General features: G+C 47.3%; 1 protein-coding gene across 2 annotated transcripts in view; it reads right to left on the bottom strand.

The window, feature by feature from the left end:
• LOC147124308 (spindle assembly abnormal protein 6 homolog) overlaps positions 1–2,615 on the bottom strand; it is an 88,010-nt gene extending 85,395 nt beyond the window's left edge. The window contains exon 1 of one of the 2 annotated variants that reach the window (XM_085984866.1): positions 2,047–2,615. In XM_085984866.1, the coding sequence (XP_085840992.1) occupies positions 2,047–2,111 (65 nt within the window). In that variant the 5' untranslated portion in view covers positions 2,112–2,615. The remainder of the gene's footprint in view (positions 1–2,046) is intronic. The other variant, XM_085984871.1, reaches the window with a different exon arrangement.
• Positions 2,616–20,527: the final 17,912 nt, after the last annotated feature.

Raw genomic sequence — 20,527 nt, forward strand, 5'->3', positions numbered from 1 at the left:
AGCACTACAATCAGCTCATTAAGTCCACCTAAATTAAAGTTAAATCAAGGCTAGACAGCAAAATGCTGCATGCCATAGAGAGAGAGCTAAGCGATTCCACAACCAACGGATCAGATCAAAGCTCTGCAGCCCTGCCACATCCAGTCATGAATGGTGGTGGACAATTAAACAACTAACAGGAGGAGGAAGCTCCACGAACATCCCAATCCTCAATGATGGCGCAGCCCAGCAAGCGAACGCAAAAGACTGAAGCCTTTGCAACCATCCTCAGCCAGAAGTACCAAATGGATGATCCATATCGGCCTCCTCCCGAGATACCCACCATCACAAAAACCAGTGTTCAGCTAATTCGATTCACTCCACGTGATATCAAGAAACGGCTGAGCCCATTGGATACAGTAGCAACATGCCAGCTGTTGTGCTGAAGACCTGTGCCCCAGAACTAGCCGCACCTCTAGCACCATTGACCAGAAATTCAACTTGACTAGCCACATAAATACCGTGGCTACAAGAGCAGGTATGCTGTGACAAGTGACTCACCTCCTGACTCCCCAAAGCCTTTCCACCATCTACAAGGTACAAATAAAGAGTGCAATGGAATACTCCACTTGCCTGGATGGGTTCAGTGCCACCAACACTCAAGAAGCTTGACACCATCCAGGACAAAGCAGCTTGCTTGATTGGCACCCCATCCACCACCTTAAACATTCACTCCCTCCACCATCGACGTACCGTGGCTGCAGTGTGTACCATTTACAAGATGCACTGCAGCAACTCGCCAAGGCGTCTTCGACAGCACCTCCCAAACTCACGACCTTTACCACCTAGAAGGACAAAGGTAGCAGGCGCATGGGAACACCATCACCTCCGAGTCACACACACCATCCTGACTTGGAAATATATCACCATTCCTTCATCATCAGTGGGTCAAAATCCTGGAACTCCCAACTGAACAGCACTGTGGGAGTATCTTCACACACAGATTGCGGTGGTTCAAGGCAACTCACCACCACCTTCTCGAGAGCAATTAGGGATGGGCAATAAATGCTGGCTTTGGCAGCGACGCCCACATCCCACGAATGAATAAAAAAAGATGGAAGAGACTGCACAGTTGTCAAAACTTTTCTACTTTAAATTACAAAAAAGTCTGTAAATAAATTCACTACATAAGGCATATTAGAATAGACAGGGCTTGATGGATGGCACGGACACGATGGGCCAAAGGGCCTCTTTCTGTGCTGTATGACTCTAAGGCACAGCTCGCAATAAAATGTAGACCATTAATCCGGAGCATGTATAATGACCAAAACTATATAAATAGGCACAAATACATCAAACTCAAACCATTTGTACAACTGATCATACCATGTAATCTGCCATACAAAACTAGAAAGTGAATAAAGTTGTTTCCGTCCTTTGAGCTCTCCTAGAGTTGGATTGCAGTCCCAACAAAACTGCAAATTTCTCGTCTCATTTTTATACAACGATTGCATGACTTCTAAAAATTACAACAGGATCTTCCTACTTATTTAAACCTCAGCTTTTTTCACATTAACGGAACTACTAATCAGGGTCAGCGGCTGAGTTTATATAAACATGTAAATCTAGATTTTCTCCTTGTTACAGTGTCAACAGAACCCACCTTAAAACTGACCAATAAGGAAAAACAAAACTTGCGTTTTATTTTAAGGGACGGAATCGTACAATCTTGTTTTGTAGCGTGCAGCAAGCACCAAACACTTGCCAAGTTTCATGGGACTTGTCTCTCTTCCCCCATCATGCACACAAGCACAGGAATGAGCGGGCTGCCATTTCGTCGCTGCTGCTGCCGTGCAGGATCCGTGCGCCTGCTGCTCAAACCCTGCACTCATCGCATCCGGATCGCAGGAAAAGAGCAGCTTAAAATCATGTCCAATGGCAAATAATAATTTTAAACCTCCACGTGGTTTTAAAATTAAGCGCAGCAGCCGTTAGAAGGGCACAAGACAGCCCCTTGAACCTCTGACAGATGTGGGTACAAGTCTCCGCCACCCTCCCTCTTCTCACCTGTCTTCACATTCTTTGCACTTGATAAGGACGGCGACGCTTTTACAGAACAGCTCCTCGGCCATCGTGCGGTTGGGATCCTGACACCGTTTTCATCTCATGGTCTCCACATGAGAGGAAGGGCGAGAGAGGGCTGACAACAGGAAGAGGCGGGCGAACGGGGAAAGCGGCGGCTCAGTCACCAGAGGGTCGGGTCAGGTCTGTGTCGGGCGGCGGCCGCGCCGTTACATGATCGGCGGCTCGTTCTCCAAGCCCCGCTCTTACTCCCCGAGTTGAAGGAGGCTGGGCCCGCGGCACCGGCTCTCTCCCTTGTTCGCTCAGTCCTTCCGTTGCTAAGGGTTACCGTTCCCGGCCGCTTTCCCGCCACTTTCACAGCTCCGCCAAAGAGTCACCCCGAGGACAAGAGGAGACGCGGTTCCAACTCGTCGCAACCAGAGCTCGTTGCTGCCCCCTCCGGACCCTGCTGTCTCCCCAAACCAATTGAACTCCTAGCACGTTGGTCTCAGCGGGGTGAATTGGCGCCGAGGGACTGCAGTGCATCATCTCCACTGGAAATGGAATTTTAATTTGATTTGTTATGGTTCCTTTTTATTTGTTTTAAGTTACAGTCTTTATTGTTTGTGCCCCTTTAAAAAGGGGGCACATGGTTGACTTTTAATTGGCAATTGCCGCATGAAGAAGTCAGCGGGGTGGATTGGCACCGAGGGACTGGAGTGTACTGTTTTGGATTGGGTGGTTAAACAATTGGTCTGTAAATTAATAAAACTTTAAATAAACCTTACCAAATTAAATTAAAATTTGGTTGGCTGGGGTGATGATGCACTCCAGTCCCCGCGGCGCCCACCGGTTGTGGAAGGCCTCAGGCGTGCCGGCGGACACCACGTGCTCCATCTCCAGGGCCACCCGGGCGCGAACGTGGCCGCGGAAGAGAGGCAGGCAATCGGGCTGGACAACCCCCTCAACCGCCCTCTGGACCAATTAATGGCTTTTTTGGCCAGGCCCAGGAGCAGTCCTATGAGGAGGTCCTCCAATCTGCCCTCTCTCCTTCGCACCGGGTGACCAAAGATCAGGAGCATGGAACTGAAGTGCAGCCAAAAATCAAGGAGCAGCCCCTTCAAATAATGAAAGAGGGGTGCAACCTCTCACATTCTGTATAGACATGAGAAATGGACTCCTCCAGGCCGCAGGAAAGGCAGGCGGCCTGGGAGTCCGTGAACCTATTTAAAACCATGTTGCAGGGACTGGAGTGTATCATCACCCCCCCAGAACAAAATTTTAATTTGATTTGTTAAGGTTCCTTTAAACTTTTTTAAGTTACAGTTTTTATTAGTTGTGCCCCTTTAAAAAGGGGACACATGGTTGACTTTTAATAAGCAATTGCCTATGATGATGAAAAGTCAGCGGGGTAAATTCCTTGGCTTAATCATCAGAAAATCGGACACGCTGAACTCCGCGCTGCATTCTTTCACTGCTGTTGACTTCAGTGTGCCTGAATTAGGGAGAAGGAAAAGTCAAACCAGGGATCCTAATCCTGTTCTGATGACAGGTCGTCGACCTGAAATGTTAACCATACCTTTTCACAGAATCACAGAATCACAGAAACCCCACAGTGCAGATAGAGGCCATTTCGGCCCATCGAGCCTGCACCGACACATATCCCACCCAATCCCCGTAACCCCTACACCAACACATATCCCACCCTATCCCCGTAACTCCACGTATTTAATCCCCCTAACACTAAGGGTCAATTTATCATAGCCAATCAACCTAACCTGCATATCTTTGGACTGTGGGAGGAAACCGGAGCACCCGGAGTAAACCCACGCAAACACGGGGAGAATGTGCAAACTCCACACAGACAGTCGCCCAAGGCCGGATTCGAACCCGGGTCCCTGGCGCTGTGAGGCAACAGTGACTTTTCTTAAATAAAACGATAAAGAGACACCACCTTTGCGTTTTATTTACAAAAAGGCACCAGTGTCATCAAACAAAAGTGCCCCGTTTTAAAGGGGCACAACTAATAGAAAACTGGTGCCCACCGGTCGCGGATGGCCTCGAGCGTACTGTTGGATACCGCGTCCTCGTCCAGGGCCACCTGGACACAGACAAAGCCATAGAAGAGAGGTAGGCAGCCAGATCACCAATGCTGCCTGACCTGTTGAGTGTTTCCAGCATTTTATGTTTTTAAGCCAAATCCTGATACTATCCAGTAAACTAAAAGCAAAATAACCTGCCAAGGCTAGAAATGTGAAACAAAAACTGAAAATGCTGGAAAAGTTCTCTAAGATTATAGTCAATTTATTTATTAATTTGTCTATTAACACTTATTTTCTTCATCCACATATATATGCATGCAGTAACTAATTTGTTTATTAACACTTATACACACACAATTAGCTTACAAGTCAAAGTAACCAGCTTAGCGATAAGACTGATGGGAAAAACACTGATCAGCTTGACATTTTTATCACAGTAGACTATAGCTGAACAAAACACAGTGAAAAGGCATGAAGTCACAGACCTTGAAAAGAGAAGAGTTTAATAACTTGAGGGAAACAAGACGCAGCTGAGGCTGGAATCTATGCAACCATAGGAACTAGACTGATAAGGGAGGTTCACTAGACAGATAAGAAGGGGCTGTTGTGCCACAATAACATCTCTTGAAATAGGTGTTTTTCAGTGGAATGTAACAGAAGATGGGGAACGGTGTGAGATCAGAGGAGAAGACAGAGGGCCTATCGGGGAGAAAGGGAAGTGGAGTGATAGATCCGAGGGAAGCTCCATAGACTTGAATTGAAAGAAATGGTATAAGAAAGGGCCACCAGCAGGAGTTAAGTGTAGAAGAAGACAGGAGGATACAAGTTATTCTCGGAGAAACTCAGAGGTGAAAAGGGGCCTGGGACATGGCCAGAGGGGTGCAGACAAGTCTTACGGCGACTAAGGGAACAAGGATGAAAGCAAAAGACAGGAAGGAGAAAAACAAAAGTGGCAGGCAGCGAAATCAAGGGTTTAAATCAAAAATGACCACAGTAAATAATAATTCTAAAAGATCTAAGATCCAAAAGCTGACTGTAAAAGCTTTTATAGATATGTGAAGAGAAAAAGATTGGTGAAGTCAAGCGTAGGTCCCTTGCAGTCAGAATCAGGGGAATTTATAATGGGGAACAAAGAAATGGCAGATCAATTAAATACATATATTGGTTCTGTCTTCACAAAGGAGGACACAAATAACCTCCCAAAGATGTCGGGGAACATAGGGTCTAATGAAAGGGAGGAACTGATAGAAATCAGTATTGTAGGGAAATGGTGTTAGGGAAATTGATGGGATTGAGGGCCGATAAATCCCCAGGGCCTGATAATCTACATCCTTGGGTACTTAAGGAAGTGACCCTAAAAATAGTAGATGCATTGCTGGTCATCTTCCAAAATTCGATAGACTCTGGAACAGTACCCATGGATTGGCGGGTAGCTAATGTTACCCCACTGTTCAAAAAGGGTGGTAGAGAGAAAACGGGGAATTACAGACCGGTAAGCCTGACACCGGTAGTGGGGAAAATGCTAGAGTCAATTATAAAGGATGTAATAGCAGAGCACTTGGAGAAAAGTGACCAAATCGGACAAAGTCAACATGGATTTACAAAAGGTAAATCGTGCTTGACTAATCTACTGGAATTTTTTGAGGATGTAACTGGCAAAATAGATAAGGGAGAACCAGTGGATGTGGTGTATTTGGATTTTCAAAAGGCTTTCGATAAGGTCCCACATAAGAGATTAGCATGTAAAATTAAGACACATGGGATTGGGGGCAAGGTATTGACTTGGATAGAGAACTGGTTGGCAGACAGAAAGCAAAGAGTTGGAATAAACGGCCCTTTTTCCGAGTGGCAGGCAGTGACTAGTGGGGTACCGCAGGGATCAGTCCTTGGACCCCAGCTATTCACAATATATATTAATGATCTGGACGAGGGAACTAGATGTAATATCTCCAAGTTTGCAGACGACACAAAGCTGGGTGGGCGTGTGTGCTGTGAGGAGGATGCTGAGAAACTCCAGTATGATTTGGACAGGTTGGATGATTGGGCAGAAGCATGGCAGATGCAATATAACGTGGATAAATGCGAGGTTATCCACTTTGGTGTCAAAAACAGGAAGGCAGATTATTATCTGAATGGCAAGATTCACCAGGCTGATACCTGGGATGGCCGGAATGATGTATGAGGAGAGATTGGGTCGATTGGGCTTGTACTCGCTGGAGTTTAGAAGAATGAGAGGGGATCTCATTGAAGCTTATAAAATTCTAACAGGACTAGACAAACTAGATGCAGGAAGGATGTTCCCGATGGTCGGGGAGTCCAGAACCAGTGGTCACAGTCTAAGGATAAGGGGTAAGCCATTTAGGACAGAGATGAGGAGGAATTTCTTCACCCAGAGAGTGGTGGACCTGTGGAATTCTCTACCACAGAAGGCAGTAGAGACCAATTCATTAAATATATTCAAGAAGGCGTTGGATATATTTCTTAAGGCTAAAGGGATCAAGGGATATGGAGAGAAGGCAGGGACAGGGTACTGAATTTGGATGATCAGCAATGATCTCATTAAATGGCGGAGCAGGCTCGAGGGGCCGAATGGCCTACTCCTGCTCCTATCTTCTATGTTTCTATAAACGGGGTAGTATAACTCTTAATTATACCTTGTAAACTACTGCTTAAGATACAGTAATTGTATTGATTTTTGCTTGTGCTGAATAAACTTTTAACCACTGCCACCAATACAGGTGAATGTTGAATCATTTGGAATCAAAGATCTCACAAAGAGATTCTTACAGTTCAGCAGATCAGGCAGCATCTGTGGAGGGAACAGACAAGACGTTTTGGTGAGGGGTCCCTATCCGAAATGTCTTGCTTTTACAATTCAATGATCCTGGCTGGAAGTTTTGGAGCATGCATGCGCAGGAACTTTAGGCAAGGACATGATTTAATTTGACCGTGATGCCCCCTCCAGTCAAATAGCCAGGCAACACTCCTTGCCGCTGTCGCTGGGCGCTGATGAAGACCAGCAGAATTCCAAAGAAAATAGCAGAGACACCAGGGCCGAAATTTTTACCTTTGCGATGTGCTGGCAGCCGGAGAGCCCTGGATCGCGTCGGGAACCTGAAAGTTGAAGTTTTTAGCAAGGCCACTGCAATTGAATCAGACTTCGGGTTTCCCAACTAATTAACAGGAGTGGGCGTGATGACGTCACGCATGGCTCCAATTCAGCTCAGGTATTTATAGGAGCAATGCACGGATGACAGTTGCAGGTTACATAGATACATAGAAGATAGGAGCAGGAGTAGGCCATTCGGCCCTTCGTGCCTGCTCCGCCATTTAATGAGATCATGGCTGATCCTTTAATTCAGTATCCCGTCCCCGCCTTCTCTCCGTAACCCTTAACCCCTTTTGCCCGTAGAAATATATCTAATTCCCTCTTAAATATATTTAATGAGCTGGCGTACACTGCCCTCTGTGGCAATGAGTTCCACAGGTTCACCACTCTCTGAGTGAAGAAATTCCCCCTCATCTCTGTCCTAAATGGTTTAGCCCTTATCCTTAAATTATGTCCTCTAGTTCTGTTTTCACCCGCCAAGGGAAACATTCCTTCTGCATCCAGTCTGTCTAGACCTGTCAGAATTTTATACACTTCTATGAGGTCCCCTCTCAATCTTCTAAACTCCAGTGTGTACATCCCTAAACTACATAGTCTCTCCTCATAGGTCATTCCCGCCATTCCTGGTATCAGCCTGGTGAATCGCCGCTGCACCCCCTCCATGGCAAGAACATCCTTCCTCAGATGAGGCGACCAAAACTGTACACAGTACTCGAGGTGTGGTCTCACCAGTGCCCTGTACAGCTGCAGCAAGGTATCCCTGTTCCTGTATTCTAACCCTTTTGCTATGAAGGCCAGCATACCGTTTGCCTTCTTGACCGCCTGTTGCACCTGCATGCTCGCCTTCAGTGACTGGTGTACAAGAACACCCAGGTCTCTCTGTACTTCCCCCTCTCCCAATCTATTGCCATTTAAATAATAATTTGCCCTCCCGTTCCTGCACCCAAGGTGGATAACTTCGCACTTGTCCACATTATAGTGCATCTGCCATTTATCCGCCCAATCTCCCAGTCTGTCCAAATCGCTCTGGAGCTTCCTGGTCTCTTCCTCTGAGCCCACCCCACCTCCTAGTTTAGTGTCGTCTGCAAATTTGGAAATGCTGCATCCGACTCCCTGATCCAGGTCATTAATGTAAATTGTGAACAGCTGGGGGCCCAGGACAGATCCCTGTGGTACCCCACTTGTTACTGCCTGCCATTCAGAAAATGAGCCGTTTATTCCAACTCTCTGTTTTCTATCTGACAGGTTGGTGGGGAAGAGAGTGGATTGTGTTGATAGGGGATTTCTTGTTGGTCAATAAATTTATATTAAAGAAAAAAAGAAAGACTTGCATTTATATAGCGCCTTTCACGACCAGCGGACATCCCAAAGCACTTTATAGCCAATAAAGTACTTTTTTTTTTCGAAAGGAGTTCCAGGAGAAAGTAGTTCCAGGGAGGCATGACTGAATCTTGGGAGATTCAGTTATGCCTCCCTGGAAATCCTGCTCCAAGGAGTCAGGGTCCACCGGGAAGTCCTATTCCCTGCTGATGGGAGGAAGAGGCCAGCTGCCGAGACCAAGAAGGCATGACTAGAGATCTCGGCAGAAGTAAGCAACAACAGTGTGGTAGCCAGGTCGTGGATCCAGTGCAGAAAGTGCTTTAATTACCCCATGAGGTCAGGAAAGGTGAGTACAATGCCATATTCAACTGCATCCTGATGTGCACATCACCTCAACCCCTTCACTCTGCCTTCCCAAGCCTACCCCTGCATATCACTCCTCACACCAACATACCTTGCAGGTGCACCCATCCCTGCCTGTCTATGCAAGTACTCACATCCCCATCTGACCATCCACCATGACACTCACCCTCATCTTAATGCAATGTTATGCCTCTCCCTCAATCACCCTTTACAGATGTTGCCCATCCATCCCTTCCACTCATTCCATGACTCTCACTCAAAGGTCCCTTGTTTCCCTCCTTGCAGGAGAAGAGAGCACAGAACAGCTGGGAGAGGTAGAGAACCGGGGGTGGCCCTCCAGTCATGACACCACTGACTGCAGCAGAGGAGGAGGCACTGGAGATCAGCATAGTTGCCCAATTGCTGATGGTGGGAGATGGAGAGACGGGGAACTCCCAGCTACCTGGTGACAGAATTAAATATCACACAGTTACATAGCATACAACAGTCACTCATGTTGACTTGATGTCAGCAGCCAGTGAAATATGATCATGTGCATAATGTTCACTTAAAACACTTATCATAACAGTTCTAATTCATGTCTTTGCTCTCCCACAGGCCCATCAAGTATCCTCCACACAGTCCAGCCAGTGGAGGAAAACAACTCCTCGGAGGAGGTCGCGGACTCTGAGGGTGCAATGTCACAGGACCCATGCACACCAAACACCAGCGCAGATACGCACATGTTGGTGGGGCTAGTAAGTCAGAAAGTATGTTGTCACCTGGTATCTCACACATCACATGTGAGCACGAGCAGATGGTACAGACAGGGACAGCAGTGGAGAGTCCTTGTCAGAGGATGCTCCAAACTCTGCTCAGCTGGACGAAGCTGCTGAACCTTTGGGGCCGTTGACAAAGCGCTTGATTCTGGAGGAGCAACAGAAAATGCGGGAGACTCTGGCAGGATTTCCAGCCACGATGTGCTCGCTTGCAGGGAGAATGGAGGAGTCCATCTCCAGCATGACTGCATGATGTCGCAGGCCATAGCTATGATGTGTTCGTCCATGGAAAGAGTGGCCACCTGCATGGAGCATCAAATGCGACATTCAAACAAGTGCATGCTTGCTCTGACCAACAGCTTGTGCACTCTGAATGCCACCTTAACTAGGATGGATAGAAACCTAGACTTGGCTGTTCATCGCCCCATTGATGTGCGGCAAAAGTGCTCTCCAGCTCCTTGCTAGCAGGGAAGTGCGGATGGACCATGAGAGGGATGATGGTGAGAGGGGACGATGGTGAGAGGGGACATGGAAGCGGGGACTCTGCTCAAAGCACTTCCACTCTGCACCGTTGCAACCCACCCCTCTCAATCAGAGCCCCACATGCTGCCGCGTATTCCGATTGCCAAGTCTGCCCCTGCAGAGGTGCAAGAGGAACAGTCTTTGGCAGGGCTCATGAGCTCCAAAATCCAGAGGACATCAACCAAAAGCATCTAAGCAATCAGAGCAGAGAAGTGGGCAGCCTGCCTCTGCTGAAGCCACAGGGTTGCACAATGTAGAAGTGGTAGGAAGAGAACGTAACATAAGAACATAAGAAATAGAAGCAGGAATAGGCCACTTGGCCCCTCAAGCCTGCTCCACCATTCAATAAGATAATGGCTGATCTTGGGCTCAAAGCCATTTCCCTGCCCGCTCCCCATAACCCTTCACTCCCTTATCTTGCAAAAATCTGTCTATCTCCACCTTAAATGTATTTAATAACCCAGCCTCCATGGCTCTCGGAGGCAGAGAATTCCACAGATTTACAACCCTCTGAGAGAAGAAATTCCTCCTCCTCTCAGTTCTAAAAGGGCAACCCTTTATTCTGAAACTATGCCCCCGAGTTCTAGATTTCCCCTTGAGGGGAAATATCCTCTCTGCATCTACCTTGTCGAGCCCCCTCAGTATCTTAATATGTTTCAATAAGATCACCTCTCATTCTTCTAAATTCCAATGAGTATAGGCCCAACCTGCTCAACCTTTCTTCATAAGTCAACCCCCTTGATGTAAAAAAGGAGTCTCACACATCAAGGAACTTTAAAGTAAGCTTTAAGCAACTTATAATTATACTATATACAAGAGCGGTCTTTACCATGCCTCTAGAAGAAGCCCTTTTACCATACTGAGCAGTTCAGTATTTATACTAGTCCAAACACAGGAAGTGACGTATGCACAGGAAGTGATGTATGCACAGAGTTCACAGTTCACAGGAAGTGATGTGCACATAACTTCATCCGGAAGTTATTTATTATTATTACACCCCTCATTTCTGGAATTAACCTAGTGAGTCATCTCTGAACTGCCTCCAATGCAAGTATATCCTGTTAGATCCGTGTATTTTGATGTTGTGTGTCCTTCAATAACTATACACGAGACTGCAGGGAACAATCAACAGGTGTTTACTGGATGAGAGTTACTCTAAAACTAAACGTACAGATCCCTACTCAGGGTTTATATACAGGTGTGGTCACTGCCGGTACTACAGTACACAGGAGCTGTAAAAAGTAGTTCTCCCCTTAAAGGTACATACACTACAATTCCTCCCCTTTTAGATTAACAGTACCATAACATTCATTTAACAATTAACACTTTTAACATGCACATTAACTGAAAATAGTCCATTTATAAATTCAGTCTTTGGGGCGGCTTCCTGATCCTTTCTGGATAGCACCTTTCCTGAGTGTCTTGCTCTTGGTGCGGAGGCCCCCTGTCGTCAGTTGGTTCATCAGCTTCCGATGCTACTGTTTGTGGGGTAGATGCTGCCTGTATGTCGGGTTCATCATCAGGTGCGCGAGGCATGGGGTTGACTCGTTCCTGTGACTAGGATCTGGTCGACATGGCGTCTCACAATGTTCTCCCCAACATCCACTGTGTACATTAGTGGCCCCTGCCGTGTGCATATCGTTCCTGGTTGCCATTTCTCTGTTCGGTAGTCGCAAGCCAAGACTGGTTGCCCTACATTGAAGCTCCTTGTCGGCTTCTCATTGATGTGCTGGAATTGCTTATTCTCAACATCTCTTCGTACATTTGGTCTGAGCAAATCCAGACGAGATCTCAACCTTCGGTTAAAGAACATCATGGCCGGGGTCTGGTTGGTGACTGCATGTGTCACATTTCTGTAGGCTAACAGGAAATTGTCCACCTTATGCTGCAGTGGATTGTCGTTATCGCACATGGCCCTTACTGCTTTCTTAAAGGTTTGTATGAACCTCTCAGCCAATCCATTTGTGGCTGGATGATACGGGGCGGATGTGTAATGCCTTACCCCATTCCTTTTCATGAATCTTCGAAACTCTTCGGACACAAACTGTGGTCTGTTATCAGAGCAAATCTGCTCTGGCAAGCCATTCCTGGCAAATATGGTCCGTAGGATTGCAATAGTTTTCTCCGTGGTGGTGGACGACATTTTGATCACCTCAGGCCATTTTGAGTGCGCATCCACGGCTATTAAAAACATTGAGTCCATGAATGGACCAGCAAAATCAATATGCACCCGTTGCCATGGAGATAAGGGCCACTCCCATAGGTGTAGAGGGGCATGTGGTGGTGCATTTTGCACCTTCTGGCATCCTGAACAGCTCTTTGTCAGGTACTCAATTTGCTGATCGATCCCCAGCCACCACACATAAGCCCTAGCAAGGCTTTTCATTTTCACCCCTCCCAGATGGCCTTCGTGAAGCTCATTTAGCACTCTCTCCCTTAACTTGGGTGGAATTACCACTCGGGATCCATACATCAAGGTCCCCTGGCATACTGACAGCTGTTCTCTTCTGGATGAGAATGCTGGCAACAGTGAGTCACCATGTGTTGGCCATCCCTTCACCGTCAAGTCATATACCCGAGACAGTGTCGGGTCATTTCGGGTCTCCTCTATATCTGCGTTAGTTACTGGCAAGCGTTCAATTATAGTCGAATAAAATATTTCGACAGGATCCACTGCTGGTGCTTCCTCCACAGTAGGCACTGGCAGGCGTGATAGCCCATCAGCGTTTCCATGCTGTTTCGTGCCCTTATACTCGATTTCATATTGGTTCGCCCCTAGAAAAAGGGACCATCTTTGTAGCTGTTGCGCAGTCATCACCGGAACGCCCTTCTTTGGATTAAAGATGGAGACAAGTGGTTGGTGGTCAGTCAGCAAGGTGAACTTCTGCCCGTGCAGATAGTGGTTGAACTTTTTCACTCCCCACACTAGGCTGAGGGCCTCCCTGTCAATCTGGGCGTAGTTACGCTCGGCTGAGGTTAGTGACCGAGACGCAAAGGCTACTGGCCTCTCCGAGCCGTCCGGGAACTTGTGCGACAGCACCGCTCCAATGCCATAGGGTGATGCATCACACGCCAACCGAATTGGTAGTGCTGGGTTGAAATGAGCCAACACCTCTTTTGATGTGATCAATTCTTTGCACTTCTGGAAAGCTCGTTTACATTCGTCATTCCACTTCCATGGTACCCCCGTTTGCAGTAGGGTGTTCAGTGGGTGTAGTACTGTAGACAAATTCGGCAAGAACTTATGGTAGTAGTTGACCAGCCCGAGGAACGACCTCAGTTGTGACACATTTTCCGGTGCTGGAGCCTTGACTACTGCCTCAATCTTTTCAGGGGACTTATGTAACCCCTCTTCATCAATAACATGGCCACAATACGAGATCTGCTTCTGGAAAAACTCGTATTTGTGGCGATTTGCTCGAGCCCATATTCCTTCAATCTAGTGAGCACCTGCTCCAGGTTGGCAAGGTGATCACTGTCATTTTCGCCCGTGACCAGGATGTCGTCCAAATAACACTGGGTCCCTGGAATCCCTTGCAGGACCTGATCCATTGCCCTTTGCCAAATAGCCGGAGCTGATGCTACCCCGAACACCAGCCGGTTGTATTGGTAGAGACCTTTATGAGTGTTGATCGTGAGGTACTGTTTCGAGGCTTCTTCTACCTCCATTTGCAGGTACGCCTGGGCCAGATCAATCTTAGTGAAGCGTTTCCCTCCAGATAGCAAGGTGAAAATATCTTCAATCCGCGGAAGCGGATATTGTACCGTGTGAAGGACTGGGTTCACTGTCACCTTAAAGTCCCCACAGATGCGAACCGTCTTTGGTTCCCCAGGCGTATTACTCAACGACCTCTTCATTACAGGAATGATGGGTGTAGCCCACTCACTCCAGTCCACTTTGGACAGTACTCCTGAACGTTCCAAACCTTCCAGCTCTGCTTCGACGGCTGGGCGGATCGCATAAGGCACCGGTCTGGCCTTAAAAAACTTTGGGCTTGCATTTTCCTCTATTTTGATCGTCGCTGTTATGCTTTTTAGTGTTCCAAGTCCCTCCTGGAACACTTCTTGTGCGTCAGTTAGCATTTTTGACAGTCGTCCAGGTGTGGCGTCATCATCCTTTTTGGCATCTACAGTCAGTGCTTGTATGGAATGCCAATCTAGCTGTATCTTCCGGATCCATTCACGTCCTAGTAGTGGTGGTCCTCCATCTGGCAATACATATAGGTCCATTTTTGGTGTTTCCTTGCCGTTATATATAACATTCACCCTTATTTTTCGTTTGGGGTAGACTTTTTGCCCCGTGTACGTCTTCAAGACAATCTCTGTATCTCTCAAGGGTATATGTGAGAATAGCCGCTTGTAGTCCCTTCGGTTTATGACTGTTAGGGCTGATCCTGTGTCCAATTCCATTTTCACTTGGACTCCAGCTATCTTGAGCGTGACCCAGATAGTTTGGTGATCCTCCGATTTGATCACCTTATGTAGTTTCAGACAACCCAGCTCCTTGCTTCCGGAGTCTGTATCACTTTTCTGTTCATCTTAACTACTCTCCGTCACCTTATGTACCTTCTTGTACTTCTCCTGTGGAGATTTCTTGCGGCTGGTTTTCTTTCCCGACCTGCAGACTCTTGCTATGTGTCCTACTTTTCCACACTGTCTGCACACTTTGTCCTTGAACCAGCAATCATTATGGTCATGTGTTGTTCTGCCGCAGCGATAGCACTTCACTGTTCCGTATGACATTTCATTTGTGCCGTATTCTTGCGGTCTCTGTTGTATCTCTGCAGCGCCCCGTGCGGCTGCTTCATGTGATACTGCCATGCTGAAAGACTTGTCCAGCGTAAGATCCTTTTCTGATAGAAGCCGTTTCTGGGTTCCTTCACTTTGAAGCCCACACACAAACTTGTCCCTTAAAGTATCTGCTAGTCCCGTTCCAAACTGGCAGTGTTTCGATAGCTTGCACAGTTCCGTTAAATACTCAGCATTACTTTCATCTTTATGCTGGTTCCTTTTGTGAAACTTAAATCTTTCTGCTATCAGCAGTGGTGTGGGGTTTAAGTGGTCCTGTAGGATTGACACTATGTTTCCAAAATCCTTTTCCACTGGCTTCTCTTGGGTTACTAGGTTTCGCAGTAAGCCATACATTTTTGCACCTATTGAATTCAACAATACCAGCACTTTCCTCTCACCTGGCACTTCATTCGCCTTGCCGTACACTTCTATGCGTTCAACATATGTCGTCCAATCTTCGACTTCATTGTCGAACGCTGTGATACTGCCACTCTTCGGCATCCCTGGGTGTGGTTAGACTGGCTCAAAATGGCGTTTTCCCGTGCTCTCCCTTCTTCTCCGCTGCGGCTCAAAATGGCGTTATCCCGCGCTCTCCCTTCTTCTCCGCTGCGGCTCAAAATGGCGTTTTCCCGCGCTCTCCCTTCTTCTCCGCTGTGGCTCAAAATGGCGTTTCCCGCGCTCTGCCTTCTTCTCCGCTGCGGCTGCTCGGCCCTTGAACACCGGCTGCGCTCTGTGCGTTTCCCTTTCTTCCCCTCTGACGCTGCTCATCCCTTGAACACCGGCTGCGCTCTGCGCGCTTTCCTTCGCGCCTCTCTCTCTTCTCCCGTCGACGCCGTTCGGTCCTGAACACCGGCTGTGCCCTGTGCGCTCTACCCTCTCTCTTCTCCCATCGACGCTGCTCGGCCTTTTCTGTGCTGTCGGTCGGCTCTAGCCGTGGCTGTCCGGGAAGGGTCTGCGCTGTACCTGTTGCCAGCCCGTTTCGCTGGACCACCGTGACTGGAGAACCAAGCCCAGCTCTCAACAGCCTCCCCTGCGATGCTCAAGTCTCCGCTGGATGGTCGACGCCCGTGCTTCTAGACTCGGCCTTTTTTTTTTCTTTTCTCCAGGAGCGAATCCCTGGGAGGTGATGCAGAGTTGCAGTTTGGTTTGAATCGTCTCGTCGCCAATGTTAGATCCGTGTATTTTGATGTTGTGTGTCCTTCAATAACTATACACGAGACTGCAGGGAACAATCAGCAGGTGTTTACTGGATGAGAGTTACTCTAAAACTAAACGTACAGATCCCTACTCAGGGTTTATATACAGGTGTGGTCACTGCCGGTACTACAGTATACAGGAGCTGTAAAAAGTAGTTCTCCCCTTAAAGGTACATACACTACATATCCTTCCTTAAATAAGGAGACCAAAACTGTACGCAGTACTCAAGGTGTGGTCTCACCAATACCCTGTACAGTTGTAGCAGGACTTCCCTGCTTTTATACTCCAACTCCCTTGCAATAAAGGCCAACATTCCATTTGCCTTTTTGATTACTTGCTGTACCTGCATGCTAACTTTTTGTGTTTCATGCACAAGGACCCCCAGGTCCATCTGAACTGTAGCATTTTATAATCTCTCTCCATTTAAATAATAATTTGCTTTTTTTTCCTGCCAAAGTGGATAACCTCGCACTTTCCCACATTATACTTAATCTACCAAATGTTTGCCCACTCACTTAGCTACCCTCCAATCCATGGGTACTGTTCCAGAGTCTATCGAGTTCTGGAAGATGACCAGCAATGCATCTACTATTTCTAGGGCCACTTCCTTAAGTACCCTAGGATGTAGATTATCAGGCCCTGGGGATTTATCGGCCTTCAGTCCCATCAATTTTCTGAACACCATTTCCCTACAAATACTGATTTCTTTCAGTTCCACCCTTTCATCAGACCCTATGTTCCCCGGCATCTCTGGGAGGTTATTTGTGTCCTCCTTTGTGAAGACAGAACCAAAATATGTATTTAGTTGGTCTGCCATTTCTTTGTTCCCCATTATAAATTCCCCTGATTCTGACTGCAAGGGACCTACGCTTGACTTCACCAATCTTTTTCTCTTCACATATCTATAAAAGCTTTTACAGTTTTTATGTTCCCTGCAAGCTTACTCTCATAATCTATTTTCCCTTTCTTAATTAATCCCTTTGTCCTCCTTTGTTGAATCCTAAACTGCTCCCAATCCTCAGGATTATTGCTTTTTCTGGCTAATTTATATGTCCTCTCCTTGGCTCTTATGCTATCCCTAATTTCCCTTGTTAGCCACGGTTGAGTCACCTTTTTTGTTTTATTTTTATGCCAAACTGGGATGAACAAATTCTGTAGTTCATCCATTCGGTCTTTGAATGTTTGCCATTGCCTATCCACCATCAACCCTTTGAGTGACATTCCCCAATCAATCCAACCCAACTCGCGCCTCAGACCATCGTAGTTTCCTTTATTTAAATTGAGGACTCTAGTCTCTGAGTCAACTACTTCATTCTCCATCTTAATGAAGAATTCGATCATATTATGATCGCTCCGACCCAAGGGGCCTCGTACAACAAGATTGCTAATTAATCCTTTCTCGTTACATAATACCCAGTCTAAGATGGCCTGATCTCTGGTTGGTTCCTCGACATATTGGTCCAGGAAACCATCCCGTAAACACTCCAGGAATTCCTCCTCCACAGTATTGTTACTAATTTGGTTAGCCCAGTCTATATGTAGATTAAAGTCACCCATGATGACTGCTGTGCCCTTATTGCACGCTTCTTTAATTTCCCTTTTAATGCCATCCCCAACCTCCGTATTACTGTTTGGAGGTCTATATACCACTCCCACTAACGTTTTCTTCCCCTTAGTATTTCTCAATTCTACCCATACAGATTCCACATCATCAGAGCTAATATCCTTCTTTACAATTGTGTTAATCCCTTCTTTAACCAGTAATGCTACCCCACCTCCCTTTCCTTTTTGCCGATCTTTCCTGAATATCGAATACCCCTGGATGTTGAGTTTCCAGCCTTGGCCATCCTTGAGCCACGTTTCCGTAATCCCAACCAAATCATATTCGTTTACCTCTATTTGCGCAGCCAATTCATCCACCTTATTACGAATGCTCCTCGCATTAAGACACAAAGCCTTCAGGCTTGTTTTTTAAACGCTCTTAGACCTATTAGAATTATTATTTACTGTTGCCACGTTTGATTTAAACTGTTGATTTCTCTGACTGCCACTTTTGTTTTTGTCCGTCATATCTTTTGCTTTTATCCTTGTTTCCCTTTCCTCCGTCCCCCTGCTCAGGTTCCCAACCCCCTGCCATTTTAGTTTAAACCCTCCCCCAGAGCACTAGCAAACACTCCCCCTAGGACATCGGTTCCAGCCCTGCCCAGGTGCAGACCGTCCAGTTTGAACTGGTCCCACCTCCCCCAAAACCGGTTCCAATGTCCCAGGAACTTGAATCTCTCCCCCTTGCACCATTCCTCTAGCCACGTATTCATCTGAAATATCCTTCTATTTCTACTCTGACTAGCACGTGGCACTGGTAGTAATCCTGAGATTACTACCTTTGAGGTCCTATTTTTTAATTTACCTCCTAACTCCCTATATTCCACTTTTAGGACCTCATCCCGCTTTTTACCTATGTCGTTGGTGCCTATATGCACCACGACAACTGGCTGTTCACCCTCCCCTTTCAAGATGTTCTGCAGCCGCTCTGAGACATCCTTGACCCTTGCACCAGGGAGGCAACACACCATCCTGGTGTCTCGTTTGTGGCCGCAGAAACACCTATCTATTCCCCTTACCATAGAATCCCCTATTACTATAGCTCTCCCTCTCTTTTTCCTCCTGTGCTATGCAGCAGAGCCACCCCTGGTGCCAGGAAGTTGGCTGCTGCTGCTTTCCTCTGATAAGCCATCCCCCCCAACAGCACTCAAAGTGGTGTATCTGTTTGAGAGGGGGATGTCCACAGGGGACCCCTGCACTACCTGCCTGCACCTAGTACTCCGCCTGTTGGTCACCCATTCCCTTTCTTCCTGTCCAACCTCTACCTGCGGTGTGTCCAACTCTGTAAACATGCTATTCACGATGTCCTGAGCATCGCAAACGCTCCAGTATGCATCCAGTCGCAGCTCCAGTGCTGCAATGCGGTCTGTCGGTAGCTGCAGCTGGATGCACTTCCTGCACATGTAGTTTTCAGGGATTCCCACATATCGCAGGAGGAGCATACCACGTGGCCGGGCTGTCCTGCCATGATTTACCCTTTAATTAATTGAATTTAAATTAAATCAATCAATCCCACTAATTACACTACAGTTAAATGGTTTACCAACAGTCCCTGCTACACCAGAGAGACCTTAGTACCTACAACCCACAGAGTTAAAATTTAAAAAAGAAATACCAACCAATCACTTACCTGCTTCCTGGTAACGTCACACTTTGATTACTTTTTACCTCTCTCCCCCGCTGCTGAATTGGTGGGCCTCGCCTCACTGCTCCTTTTAAATTTGCCACGCTCGCTGTTCCACTCCCAGGACCGCTGTGGTCGGGCCTCGCCTCGCTGCTCCTTTTAAATTCGCCGTGCTCGCTGTTCCACTCCCAGGTCCGCTGTGGTCGGGCCTCGCCTCGCTGCTCCTTTTAAATTTGCCGCGCTCGCTGTTCCACTCCCAGGTCCGCTGTGGTCGGGCCTCGCCTCGCTGCTCCTTTTGAATTCGCCGCACTCGCTGTTCCACTCCCAGGTCCGCTGTGGTCAGGCCTCGCCTCGCTGCTCCTCCTCCGATGAGGCTCTGTTCTCTGCGCCTTGCCCCTCCAGCAACTCCAATCTTCACTGCTGTGCTAAGCTGTGCAGAGCTCATTCTGGAGACCCTGGCTGGTGCATATTGAAGGACTCGTCCAGATCTGTCCAGGCATCTGAAGCACACCTTCAGCATCCATATTGCTTGCTCTATTACACACCTCGTCTTCATTTGGCTTTGATTGTAATGCTCTTCGGCCTCATTGCTTGCCCTCCTCAAGGGTGTCATCAGCCACGTCTTCAGTGGATACCCCTTGTCTCCAAGCTTCCAGTTGAGGGAGTGTGGGCTGGTGCAGGATGAATGAATCATAAGAACATAAGAAATAGGAGCAGGAGTAGACCATACGGCCCCTCGAGCCTGCTCCACCATTCAATAAGATCATGGCTGATCATCGACCTCAACTCCACTTTCCCGCCCGATCTCCATATCTCTTGATTCCCCACGAGTTCAAAAATCTATCTATCTCAGCCTTGAATATACTCAAAGACTCAGCATTCACAGCCCTCTGGGGCAGAGAATTCCAAAGATTCACAATTCTCTGAGTGAAGCAATTCCTCATCATCTCCATCTTAAATGGCCTACCCCTTATCCTGAGACTATGCCTGCTAGGTCTAGACACTCCAGCCAAGGGAAACAACCTCTCAGCATCTACCCTGTCAATCCCCTTCAGAATCTTGTATGTTTCAATGAGATCACCTCTCATTCTTCTAAACTCCAGAGAGTATAGGCCCAATCTACTCAATCTCTCATCATAGGACAGCCCTCTCATCCCAG

This window comes from Somniosus microcephalus, chromosome 1 (genome assembly GCF_052327205.1).
Source record: "Somniosus microcephalus isolate GS21.2 chromosome 1, FLI_Smic_1.0, whole genome shotgun sequence".
Taxonomy (NCBI): Eukaryota; Metazoa; Chordata; class Chondrichthyes; order Squaliformes; family Somniosidae; genus Somniosus; species Somniosus microcephalus.